This window comes from Canis lupus, chromosome 9 (genome assembly GCF_003254725.2).
Source record: "Canis lupus dingo isolate Sandy chromosome 9, ASM325472v2, whole genome shotgun sequence".
NCBI classification, from domain to species: domain Eukaryota; kingdom Metazoa; phylum Chordata; class Mammalia; order Carnivora; family Canidae; genus Canis; species Canis lupus.
Genome location: NC_064251.1, coordinates 53,248,228 through 53,261,474, shown reverse-complemented (window position 1 = coordinate 53,261,474; position 13,247 = coordinate 53,248,228). Strand labels below are relative to the sequence as shown.

Below are 13,247 nucleotides of genomic sequence, written 5' to 3'. Positions count from 1 at the left end.
GCGCATGTTGGCGCATCTTCCCTGATGAAGCAATGCATCCAGTGCCAGCAGCAACGGCGCTAGATGCCTTTCTTTTGTCTCCCTCTGCCCCTCCTCCCCTGGGACTTGTGGGGACACTGGCAGAGGCCATCAGGGGCCCCAGGTCTAACCGACCTTGAGAGCAGCCAATGTAGATGGACAAAATTCACACCTTTCGACCAAGACCGCAGAACAAATTACATTTATCGTGGTGCACAACCGCGCGGGGGGTGTATCCGAAGGAAAATCTGCTCCCCTACCTGCCACCTCCTTTCAGCTCTGCCCTGCTCTTTGCCTCTTGCTCTTTGTACGTGGAGGCTGCAGGGCGGCAGCGCTGTTTGCTGTCACCATGGCCCACCTGGAACTGAGCAGGGGTGCAGATCCCCAGGCAGGTCCCCTCCATGTGCCCAGGGAGCTGGGGGCAGGCCAACAGCGCCCTGAGTTCCAGCACCGGCACACTTGGCCTGCACACCTGGCACTGTGGGGACCACCGGCATCCCTGGTGCAGCATCCAGCTGATGTGGACCCTGGGCAGCAAGGGAGGCTCGTGTCCCCTGCCGCGCAGCTGCCCCCCACCCAGCCATTCATCCTGTGAGCCCCTGCTGCACCCCTAGAACTGGAGGTCCTGAGAGGGAAGGCCAGGGGGCCTGGTGGCTGAGGCCGCGGGGGAGCCCAGGAGCCGGGGGGATGATGAGCACCTGCGCAGGGCGGCCACAGCCCAGGAGCCCACCGCGGGCAAGTGGATCATCAGGCAGGAGAAAGATTTGTTAACACAGCCTTTCTTTAGGTGCCAGGGCAACACTATTTGTAAAAGAGAACGACCAAAGGAACTGGTGTTTCCTTTAAAATACAATTATTTTTATTACAAAAATAATTCATGCTCACTGGACAACAAAGGGAAAAATGAAAAAAAGTATACAAAATAAACTTGCATTTACTCCCTGGAATAGTCAGGGCATGGAGGATTTCTCAGGCTTTGGAACTATCCTGGAGCTTGCTGCTCCTATGGGTGTCCTATGGGTGTCATCACAGGGCCATCCAGAACCATGGAAATCAGCGAGTGGACCCTAATGTAAATCATGGACTTTTGGTGATACCAACCTATTCAGTGTAGGCTCATGGACTGCAACAAATGTCTACACCCGGGACAGGGGTGTCGGCAGTTGGGGAGGCTGTGGATGAGTGTAGGGAGGAGGGTCTTTGGAGACTCTCTGTACCTTCCTCTCCTTTTGTGAACCTAAATGCTCTAAGAAATAAAAACTATTTTTAAAAACCCAACTATCTAACCCTTGTTAAACATGTTGGCAAATGTTCTTTTAGGTATTTTTTTTAAAGATTTTATTTATTTATTTGAGAGAGAGAATGAGTGAGCATGAGCAGGGGGAGGGGGGCAGGGGAGAAGCAGATTCCCCACACTGAACAGGGAGCCCAACTTGGGGCTCAATCCCAGGACCCCAAGATCATTACCTGAGCTAAAGGTCGATGCTTAACCCATTGAGCCACCCAGGCTCCCCTAGGATTTTTTTTTATGACAAAAATCTGTGTGTTGTATGTACACACACACACACACACACACACACACCAAAAATATGACCACACCTTACCACAATATTGTGAACCTTTTCCAGGTCAATAAAAATAATTGAAAACTATATTGGGGGTCTGTCACTGTGCCCCAGAGAGGTACCATCATTCACCACTCCACTGCTGTTAGTTATAATGGCACACCAGGCAGTTGTAATGTGGCTGGTGCTGCAGGACCAGTCCCCATGCCCCATGAGACCTGGGAGGAGAGTGCCAGATATGAGGGTTCCAATCAAGGCATTTGAGTTGCTTTAAAACCTTCAAGGCCTCCCTATTGCCCTTTGGGTAACACCTGGGTGCTCACCAGCCAAAAAAGAACCTGCAGGAGCTGGCCTTCCTTAGCCAGTCCCCCCCGCCTCACTGCTGGCTCCTGCCGCTGGGTTCTCAGACCCAACCATGCTCTTCTTTCACTGGGGCTTCCCGCCTTTGTCTGCAATGCCAACTTCTACTCTACCTGTCACCTGTCAGTCAGCCTTCTCGCCTCCTCAGGTATGCAGCAGAACACTATCTCATTCTTCTTTCTATCTCATTCTTCATGGCATTCTGTGGGTCAGAAATTCTAATGCAGCTTAGCTTGGTGCTTCTGCTTCAGGGACTTTCTTGAGGCGGCAGTTGGGGTGTCAGCTAGGGCTGTACCATCTGAAGGCCTGACTGGGGCTGGAGGGTCCACTTCCAAGATGGCGCCCTCACCGCCCATGTTGACGCTGCTGGCTGTTGGCACAAGGCGGTTCCTCTGCACAAGGACCTCTCCCATGGAGATTCTTCAGTGTTCTCACAGCAAGGCAGCTGGCTTCCCCCACAGCAGGAGGTCTGAGAGAGAGAGAGAGAGAGAGAGAGAGGCTCGTACCTCTGCAGTCACACGTTTCCACAATGTCCAGCTGCGTCTCAGTACCAGAGGGGACTACCCACTCTGCTACTGGGAGGGACCAGAGGGTTCTAGTGACTGAGAGTTCAGTTAAGCAGAACCACTGTAAAGAATCAACGTCAGGTATTATCTCCTGGACTTGGCCTTATGCAGTTAGGAGCTGGTTGAACCATCCCAGTGAGACAGTTGTCCTCACGCCTCCTGCTAGAGCTTAAAGTCTACAGGCGGGCAGTCAGGGAAGGAAGGCGGACGTGAAGTGGGAAAGGAAAGGCAAGCTGCAATCTGCGAGGTGGACTGGAGCCTGCGTCGGTCTGCCCACTGTTTTGGAGACAGGGCGTCCCCCAGCAGAAGCTGGGGCCAAACAGCCACCTGGCCCAGGTAGTGGACAAGCTCAACGACCGTTGCAGGCCCCATGCCAATGAGCCAGCGGTGACAAGAGGCACGAGTTCCGACAGGGCCTCTGGCCTGTCCCAGCCTTCAGAGCCTGTGATGGTAGGGCTGCTGCCTTCCTGGCCTCACACGGTGTCCCCCTGCAGCCCCTCCTAAAGCAAACCTGCAGGGAATTCAGCCTGCCCAAGCTGATGACGTACAAACGTACAAACGGCCACGGCCACGGAAGGAATGTTCGTGTCTCCTCCTCCCCCACTCTGCCCCCCAAGGTGATGGGATCAGGAGGTGGTGCCTTTGGCAGGTGATTAGGTCACACAGTAGGAGCTCACAAGTGGCATTAGTGCCCTTACAAGAGAGGCAAAAGAGGCCCTGGAGAGCTTCCTTTTTTTTTTTTTTTTTTTTTTTAATTGGAGTTCAATTTGCCAACACATAGCATAACACCCAGTGCTCCCTTGCGCCTCCTGAGGACACAGCAAGGCCAAGGCCATCACCAGACACTGTCCGCTGGTGCCGTGATCTTGGACTCCCAGCCTCTGCAGCTGAGAAATACATGTGGTTTATAAGGCATCTGATCTCTGGTAACTTGTTATGGCAGCCCAAATGGGCTAGGACAGAAATCCATCACCCTCTTGGCCTTTCTCCCCAGAACCTCATGGATCAGGGCCTAGAATTTTGGAACTTACTTATGAAAAGAATCAGAAAAAAGAACTCAAACGCCAATCTCCACTTTGGGAAAGAAAGCAAAGCCCACGGAGGCTGCTAGCTGTAGGAAGCTGGCGGCCAGGACAGAGCTAAGGTGGACCTGCCTCCCCGCAGCTAACACCAAGTCTCTCTGAGGCCTGTTGTGTGTACACAGGCCTGGGCTGGCATTTGGTCCTGCTGGCACCTTCTGTTGGGCTTGTAAACAAGCGCTGGTCACCAGAACTAGAGCTGTGCTGGTTCCTGGCTCTCTCGCCCCGGGCAACTCACTCCATCCATAGGAGCTTGAACTGGAAAACCTCCAGCAACAAGGTGGTCTGGACATCAGTGCTTGGAGGGAAGGCTCCAGGATCACGTGCGGCAGGGACACGGGCCTCGAGGACCCTGCTGTGTATGGTCTTGATTCAGCCTTCCTTGCTTACACAACCACAAGGGCTCCCTGGGGGGCGAGCACAGGCTGGTCGCCTTTTTGAGGACTCTGGCCACACGGACTCGCTGTGGATCTCCTCCCTTCTGATGGCACCAGGAGTCACCCGAGAGGTTTCCAGTTCTCCCCGCCTCCTGCTGTCCTTGGGGACCTCCTGAACACGCAAGCGAAGATGTCCAGATACCCTGTCCAGGGCTCCTGGGGGAGATGATGCGTTGAGGAAGCAGACAAGACCCCCATGGGCCTTCGGGCTACTCCTCTCTCTTCCCGAGCCCTAGGAGCCAGGCCTCAAGGCTGGCTGCTCAATGGAATTATCTGAGTGAGTTTAAGATAGTTTATAAAAAAGAATGAAAGAAAAAAAAAAAAAAGGCAGCAAGCGCTGGGCTCTAAACCCATGACATCAGAAATTCTTGGGTAGAGCCCAGGAGAATTTTTCAAAAGCTCCCCAGGAGACTCGGAAGTGCGTCCCCAGGTTGAAAACCGCACATTAACACTTCTTGCAGGAATGTGTCTGAAATACAAAGGCCATTGCGTCAGCCAACGCAGCCGAGCTGGAGTGCCGGGCAGCAAGGCACACGGGGACTGCCTTGCGGGACTCCAGACACCCCATCTGTCTGTGGACACCGTGTATGCCACTTGATGTGGCCAATGCCTCCATAACAGTAGGACTGGGCGACAATAACTCAGGTCCCTTAAGGGTGATGGAGGGGTCCCTTGTGCACAGAAAGTGCTGCTGTGGCTCTGCACAACATGTAAATTCTATGTTAGCTGAAGCAAAATTTTAGTTTCCTCCCTGAATTATTTATTCCTCAAACAATGAATGGCGAAACCTGGGAGGTGGTGGGGACTGCGTGGGTGAGCTGAGCAGGAGGGACTTTAAAAATCACCACTACAGATGCTGCAGTAATGAATTCTGCAGACAAAATGGCCATCAGGACCCTGGTTTCTCACCAGGTCATTTGGCTAATTTAGGATGCCCCCCTTTCCCCCATCCGTCTTTTGGCCCTCTCCGGGACCTGTGTGCACGACTCTGGAATGAGCAGGTGCCATCCCACAGGAGCGCGGTAGTCCCACGCCACGCTCTGGAGCTACTGCTCATAAGCAGCATGGCCCACTTGTGGCCATCACCCTCCCCAGCCTTTGCCTAAAGGTGAGCAGGCTTCTGGGTCAGGGCCAAGTCTCCACACAGGACTGGCCACCACAGCTGTTGTGACACACCTTGTGACATCATGGAGCAGGTTTCACAGGAGGCCAGGAGGGGGCACTGGAGAAGAGACCTGAATAAAGCCAATCCGGGCCTCCAGCTTTTTGTAGAGGACACACCAACAGCAGGCTGAGTGCACCAGGAGCACACTGCCCCTGAACCCCACCTAACTCAGGTCAGTTTTCCAGTGTCCACTTTTAATTTCACCAGTTTCTCTTAAGTGGAGGTTTTTAAAGAGGTTTTAAAGAGGGCTACTGTTTACCAAATCCCAGCCGTGAACAAAGAACGTAGAGTCAAAGCTGCAGCAAAGAATTATCTACACAACTACTTTTAGAAAATAGTACATTTTTGTTATAAAATCCATTTACAGGAGGTTATTCACATGTACTTATCAAATTTGCTCCTGGAAATATATGAAAACAGAACCATGCATATAAATCCAAGGAAAATTATACACAGAGAAGCAAAACAAGTTTTTAAGCAGAATATATTCAGGTCGAAAAGAACAGAAACTGAAGACAGGACACTTCCTTGTAACGCCGTGGCTAGGACGAAGCAAACAGCTGTACTCTTCACTCTGTGAGAAGATTAACTACCAATCAACAACACAGCTATGACAGCCACATCAAGAAAGGCCATGTTGCATGTAGGAAATGTTTTATGCCAACATTTTTTTTTTTTTTTTTTTTTACCAACTGGAATAACAAACGGTTTCAAATGCAGTGTCAGATAGGATGTGTTTGCAGGGAAGAGGCTGCCAAGACACTGGCTGCAGATGCTCCCCTGCTCAGGCAAGGAGAGTGTGGAGCCAGCCCATGGACACGGTGTGGTGAGAAGAGGGATCATGCTCAACAAGAAGGGGGAAGGAATGTGGCCCAGGTGTGGCAGCAAAGTCTGCAGGCTGGGAACCTTTCTTTCTTACTTCCCGGGCTGCACCAGCAGAGGGGGAACCTTCCTGACCCCAACTGTGGCTGTCACGCCTCCTTTCTCAGCCTAAGGAGTTGTAGACCTTTTAAATTGCTACCAAGAATCTGCTCAATCAAGCACTTTGCCAAGAGAGTAGTAGGAGGTCAACTCAACGTTACAGTGACATTTCTTGCCAAAGGCACAAGCAGGAAGCTTACAGAGCCCTGGACCTGGACAGGGTGCGGCTCGTCCTGCACTTTCTTACACTGTGTAGCCAAGGACCAGCACTCTACAAACAGGGAGCAGGTACTCCCTGAGGGCCAAGAGCTTCCGCTCCACGTCAACAGACGTCTGGACCCCACTGGGGGTAAGATGTGGGTAATGAAGAAGCAGAATGTTTGAACTTTTGGCAAACATTGTTTTAATGCTTTTAACAATCGGCTTGAGTAGAATTTCTGACACAAAGCCCTCTTTGCTTAAAGAACAGGTGGCAAAAGTTTGAATGGTGTGCACTAACCTTCAGGGGTCTGTTTCCCTCCTCAAATTAGCTAATGGGCTGCATGGCATTCCCCACCAACCACTAGTTCTGACAAGTGGCAAATATCGCTACCATATATTCTTGTGTCTGTTTGGAAAACTGGACTTTGCAATGAGAGAGCCTCCCTTGTGCAGGTACTCCAACATCAACTCACCATGGCACCCTGTTCCAGAGCACAACCCTCTCTAACCAGGTGACCCTACAACAGTGGTGTCTTTTCATCAGTTAACAGTCTCCAAAGATCACAGGAAACCTGTCAACTCTCTTCTTCTGGAGTCCCAACTTCAAGTATCTGCCCTTCCCTTCACCTTTCTCTTTAAAAAAGGTGTTTCTCCCCTGCCTCCAGTATTCTATCTGGCCTACCCTCCTGGATCCCAAGCTGCCGGGTCGGTGAGTGGAGTCCCCTAGGGAGAGGTCTAACATGAAGCTCCCCAGGCTCCCCCACAGAATGGACTGGATTCTCCAGGCAGCAGCAAGCTTGTGCACACAAGCATCGGGTTCTTCCAGGGCTGACCCAGCACCCGGTAACCACGGGACCCATAACCCACCAGTTACAGGACACTCACTATGCTGGGGGCATCTGAGTGGTGTGTCAAGAATTATTCTTTCATTTTGTATTTGTCTATTCCAAGAAGAGTAAGAATTTTAGCTAGAAATTCTAAGAATTTCTGAATTCTAAAATTCTAAGAATTTTAGCTAGAAAACTATGTGCTTCTGAAATAGGTGGATGGACTTATCAGAGAAATGAAACATCTTGTGCCAAGGAAACTCAGCTGCAAATTTCCAACAACAGCAGAACTTTACCTAACATGACTCTGCTTCCCAAAGTTTCCCCCAGGAGACTCCACTTGTTTTCTTAAAAAGAACCAGAGCCACCTGACCCACCAGCATTAACTCCGCTGCTTCCAGATGACCTGGGCTTCTGAAGAGGTCTGTCCTGCCCTGACAGTGTCTGAAAGGGCCTGCCCTGCCCTCCTCTTTTTTTTTTTTTAAATATACAGTTTGTTCTGTTGAAAATGATTTAACATTTTAAGCAGGGGAAAGAAAAGTGGTCTACTAGGTTAAATTTTAAAACAATTTTGTTATTTGCTATACAAATATACATTTCAACTTTTACAACATCCACTCCAGTCTGAGCCCTTATCTTAGAAGGACAAGAGACCAACATCTCAAGTCTCCCACTTTATGGACATTACAACACACGGAGGCCCTCGAAAGCTTTTACAACTGACAGAAACTATGGAAGATGACCAAGAGGCACAGGTGTTAGGATACATTTTCCATTTTTCCAACAGCACACCAACTCCTTTAAGGAAAAAAAATAATCTTATGTGAACAGTCCCGTTCACTGGTCACCTAAGTCTGCACGCTGCTGTGGCTGCAGCCCGTGTCACCAGGCTGTACTATAAAAGCTTTCTTTTCTTAGAGCCACTGTCATCCTTCTCCAGCCCTCTCCTGTCCCAGTCCAGGTTCCTCCTCGAGTGCTTGCTGTTGGGGCTCCAGCTCTCCTGGTCCCCTTCACTGAAGGCCCTGCTCTCTCTTCTGTGGCTCAGCCCTGCTTCCCAGTCACCTTTCCTCTTACTTGTGGGAACATCTGTGCCCGCCGCTGGAGGCTCGCCCTGCACGTGAGGTCTGTGGTTGTTTGGCGTGGCTCCTTGGGTGGTGGCCTGGGGCACACCCCCTGGGTCCTGGTGACTCATGGGGAAGCCTGGCTCTCCTGAGGGAGGTGTTGCTCCAAGATGCTGGGGGCTCAGGGGCTGCGGCTCCCGCAAGCACGTCCCTCTGGCCTCGGGGTCCATGCCCAACCTCCGAAGCAGTCGTGGGTCCCGCAGTCGGTCCTGAATGGGAGGCCTTTCGGGGTCCTTTGTAGTGACAGTCCCAGCAGATTCCTTGGAGTCAGATGCCGTGTGATACAGGGAAGACGTGAAAGAGGTCTTGGCAAACTCACTGTCTAGCTTGCCGCTGAGCAAGCCATCCTGGGGTCTGGATGCCTCCGGGGCTATGGCAGGAGGGTGAGTCAGACTTCTCTGCAGCACAGGCTTCAGCTTCAGAATCTTCGCCGCATCGTGCCTATAGTTCTTGTCACAGGTCTTGATGATGGCGCCCCGCTTCTGTGCATCCTGAATCAGGTGATTCCAGTGCTGATTTTCCTTGAAATAGAAAAAAGAGAAATAATTACACACCAAAGACACTCACATGCTTGGGAAGCATGAAGTTTGTTTTCATTCCTGAGTAACAAGAAATATACTTCATGAATAGATTCTCAAGAATCCATTAAAGGAAAAATAAGTCCAAGTACAGAGCGATGAAGCCATGTTAGCAGGAAAGAGCACCGGTCATCACCTTTAAGAAAAAACTTGCACCATTTTACTTTATGACTCATGCCATGTGGTAACCAACCAGCAGTTCTGCAGACTGTAGGGGCTGCCAGCAGACACAAGCAGCTATTTAAATTTCAACTACTGGGACGCCTGGATAACTCAGTGGTTGAGTGTCTACCTTCGGCTCAGGTTGTGATCCCGGGGTCCTGGGATCAAGGCCCACCATCTGGTTCCACATGGTGAGCCTGCTTCTCCCTCTGCTTGTATCTCTGCCTCTCTCTGTGTCTCTCATGAATAAATGAAATCTTTTAAAAAATATTTTTTAATCAAGTATATTTGCTGCATGTCCTTGGTCAACTCGTCCTCTCTGAGCCGGTTTCCTAATCTGTAAAATGGGCATGTCTTATTTAACTGATGCTAAAATACACGTTGTTTTCACATTTTATCATTTCTTAGTTTGGGTTACCTCCTGGCCAGGTGGTAGTTTCCAAGGACCTAATCCTGAAGAATTCATGGCTAGCCAACCACAACTCCCTGACTTTTAATCAATAAACCATTTAAAGAAAGAATGAGGGCAGTCTGGGTGGCTCAGCGGTTTAGCACCACCTTCAGCCCAGGGCGTGATCCTGGAGTCCCAGGATCGAGTCTCACATCGGGCTCCCTGTGTGGAACCTGCTTCTCCCTCTGCCTGTGTCTCTGCCTCTCTCTCTCCTGTGTATTCTCATGAATAAATAAATCAGAAAGAAAAGAAAAGAAAAGAAAAGAAAAGAAAAGAAAAGAAAAGAAAAAAGAAGTCCCAGCTCTTGCATGAAAACTTATCCACTGATACCTTCTGATAAGAAAGAGTGCAGGCAGCCCCGGTGGCGCAGCGGTTTAGCGCCGCCTGCAGCCCGGGGTGTGATCCTGGAGACCCGGGATCGAGTCCCACGTCAGGCTTCCTGCATGGAGCCTGCTTCTCCCTTTGCCTGTGTCTCTGCTTCTCTCTCGCTCTCTCTGAATAAATAAATCTTTTTAAAAAAAAAGAAGAAAAAGAAAGTACGAGTGCTAACACTTGGGAGAATGGAGACCAGGAGTTGGAAGAGAATCCTAAAGACCATGGCAAGGCACCCTTAGGAAGTGCGGAGTCCCCAACCCTCTTGACCACACAGAGGGGACAGTCTGTGCAGGAACAAGCCCACACGTGATTGTGACCTGGGAACCGATCCTGTAGTGCAAGACTCGGGAAGTGACATCCTTTCAGAAAGATCTCAGCCTATTCATTTTGTATTTTCTCTTTTATGAATGAACAAGGATGAGAGGATAAAAGTCTGTCTTGTTGAAACAAATCTAAAAGAATTCTTTTAATACAAAAACTCTAAGTGAAGATAAAGTGTCACAGTTTAATAGTAGTCCATGAAAATCATGATTCTTATCATAATGGCTTCTAGAATCTGACGAGCTGAGATTCTGTGAGGGCTAAAGGAAGTCTTGTACACACTCACGTGTATGGGACCAGCGTGCACTGGGCAGGCCCCAGGGCTCGAAGCCCTTCCTCACTTTGGAGCACTAGTCTAGAGATCCTCACCCTGAGTCTGAAACACAGATAGGACATAAAGCAGAGGGCCCTATTTTTTGCCAAGTTGACAACACCTCAACTTGGTATTTAATCTGATCCTAGGATCACAAAAACAGTTTTGAGAAGGGGCAACTCCTCTTGATTTCTCAAAGCAAACCAAGTGCTTTCCCTGTTGATTCTACTTCCATAAGGGAAACCGTACTATTTTTAAAAATAAATAAATAAAAAATAAATAAATAAATAAGGAAGAAAGCTCCAAGGACCACAGAAGTCAGTTGGAAAGACCAGGTAGTAAATTGAAAGTTTTCCTTTTCTACTTCTTCTGTGTCCTTCTTCACCAGTGGCTCCTGTGAAGACACCCCAGCTCCCTGCATGCTCTTGGGACTCTCCCGCCCCACTCCAACCTTCATGGTCCCAGCTCGTCCACCCCAATGCTGACCACTCCAGGCACATGCAGAAGAGCCGAAGAGAGGGGGCAGTCAAGAGAGGGGTGCCTATGAAGGCTCCTTCAATCAGGGTGTCACTAGGAGACATGCAGCTCTAACATTTTACCTTTCAGGTTAAAACATTACCAAAACTCAACTGTGTAAAAATAATAATTCTTATAGATTAACCAGTTGATAAGAAATCATTTTTTAACACTTAGATCCTTATGATCCCAGGAAAAACAATTCTATAAAAAGTCTATTCTTTTGAGGTAAGTATAGGTTCATAGGAAGCTGTAGAAAAAGCAGAGAAGTTCTGTGTACTGTTCACAAAGCTTCCCCAAAATACTTATAAAATAAAAATATATTTTTTTTTAACTTTCAATTTGTATATAAATTTTTGTAGTAGAGAAAGGTAATATATATAGTGAGATAACAGGAAGGCTTTTAAATATGTATCTTCCTGAATTTTATCCCAAGCAAGAACAAATGGAAATTCAATTTCAAAGAACAAAATGACTCATATTGCTATCTGTCCCACTGGATTTAAGATTGAGGTAAATGATTTATCTGTAATAATTTTAGTTTTATTTTACGTCAACATTTATAATACATTCAAAACAAAATCTTTAGCAATACTTCAACTTACAATAATAAATTTTCAGTATCAACTTAAAAATAGGCGGTATGGGGGCAGCCCCGGTGTCTCAGTGGTTTAGCGCCTGCCTTTGGCCCAGGGTGCAATCCTGGAGACCCGGGATCGAATCCCAGGTCGGGCTCCCGGTGCATGGAACCTGCTTCTCCCTCTGCCTGTGTCTCTGCCTCTCTCTCTCTCTCTCTCACTGTGTGCCTATCATAAAAAAAAAAAAAAAAAAAAAAAAAAAAAAAAAAAAAAAAAACAACTAAATGAGAAAGACTGTATTTGAATGCCCTCTGGTGGTACTAACCAGGAAATAAGGGAAAAAGTGAAAAAAATCTCATGTGCTAGCTTCCTGTCCTAAGATAAACCAATGGTTTTGCGAAATACAGAAATTAGAAGAATTCAGGGTCCCGACCCCTAATGAGGCAAGCAGCAAACATCTGCTTTAAGAGCTGTGATGCCAGTGAATGAGGCCACACTCTCTCTTACTGATGGAAACTTGCCATCTATGCTAGAGGAGCTCTGACACGGCTTCCCTCCTGCCAACTGACACAGAGCAAACAGTACTGCTTTAAGTGCCCAAAAAGAAAAGAAGATCCAAGCTTCCTCTTGCAAACTCCCTCTACTGGCATTAAGCTGGGCCACATAGCTGAGTGCTAAGAGCCAACAATTGGTCTAGTACTTTACATGCATGGTTTATTTATCTCAATAATTCTATGATGGAGACATAAAAAAAAAAAAAGTCATCTTGAGAACCTGTTGTGGATACTTGGCCTTGGATGGGAAAAGGGTTACAGGTTTACACGTGTAAAAGCTCCCAGGCAGGCACTGCTGAGAGACAGGACAACCAAGGGGAACAAAGTTCATGATTTTGTAATCCTGTAATCAATTCCATTTTGATGGAAAATAAAAACATAAACCCAGCATCAGTAACAATGGGCAAACTTTGGAGTACTCTGATCCCGAGAATGCACCTACCATCAGGGTCCTTAAATGTCCGAGGATGAAGAGACTGTACTTGGCTCGTGTGATGGTGACATTCAGTCTCTGCAAACTTGCCAGAAATCTAAGCAAAAAAAAAAAAAAAAAAAAAAAAAAAAAGTTCCTTCTTTCTGCAGAATGACTTAATATATTAAGTGCAGGTGAGACCCAGACACTACTTCAGACAGATTTCCTTGGCTCCTTCTCCTTCTTTAACGGTACATCATTGTCTCCCTCTTTCCAACAGAGTTCCCAGCACAAAAAAGCAATTCCCATTAAAAACAGCAAACAAAAGGCCTGGAGCTTTCCTTCAAAGTGATGCACCTGTCCGTCAATTTCCTATTCTGACTTGAATGAGATGCTGGGAATTTTAACACTGTCATTCTTAAGCTTTACAAACATCCTAAAAATATGTTCCTAGATCAGTTACTCTTAATTGAAATATATTTGAGGATCAGAAAAAGGTTGTGGGGCCGGAGCAGAAACAGAAAAATGCACCAACAGATCTGAGGAGAGCTCAGAAATAACAGAACTGCTGTATGGAAAAAGTAACTTTTCCAATCCACAGGACGCTCCAGAGATCCCACGCCTCCATTGGTCTATGCAGACTTGCTCCAAACAGGGCAGAGGTAACTCACAGAACTATTTTCTTTAAGAGCAAGTAAACATACTTAAAACGTGTAAATTTTACCTG

The 13,247-nt window shown here is 48.0% G+C and overlaps 1 protein-coding gene across 13 annotated transcripts in view; it reads right to left on the bottom strand.

Annotated features, from left to right (window-relative positions):
* Positions 1-5,512: 5,512 nt before the first annotated feature.
* Positions 5,513-13,247, bottom strand: part of SETX (senataxin) — an 80,937-nt gene continuing 73,202 nt past the window's right edge. For 9 of the 13 annotated variants that reach the window (XM_025475577.3, XM_025475580.3, XM_049114949.1 and 6 more), the window contains 2 exons: positions 12,551-12,638; positions 5,513-8,781 (listed from right to left, as the gene is read on the bottom strand). In XM_025475577.3, the coding sequence (XP_025331362.1) occupies positions 8,035-8,781; positions 12,551-12,638 (835 nt within the window). In that variant the 3' untranslated portion in view covers positions 5,513-8,034. Of the gene's footprint in view, positions 8,782-12,550; positions 12,639-13,247 lie in introns of those variants that run through there. The other 4 variants (XM_025475583.3, XM_025475585.3, XR_003147003.3 and 1 more) reach the window with 3 other exon arrangements.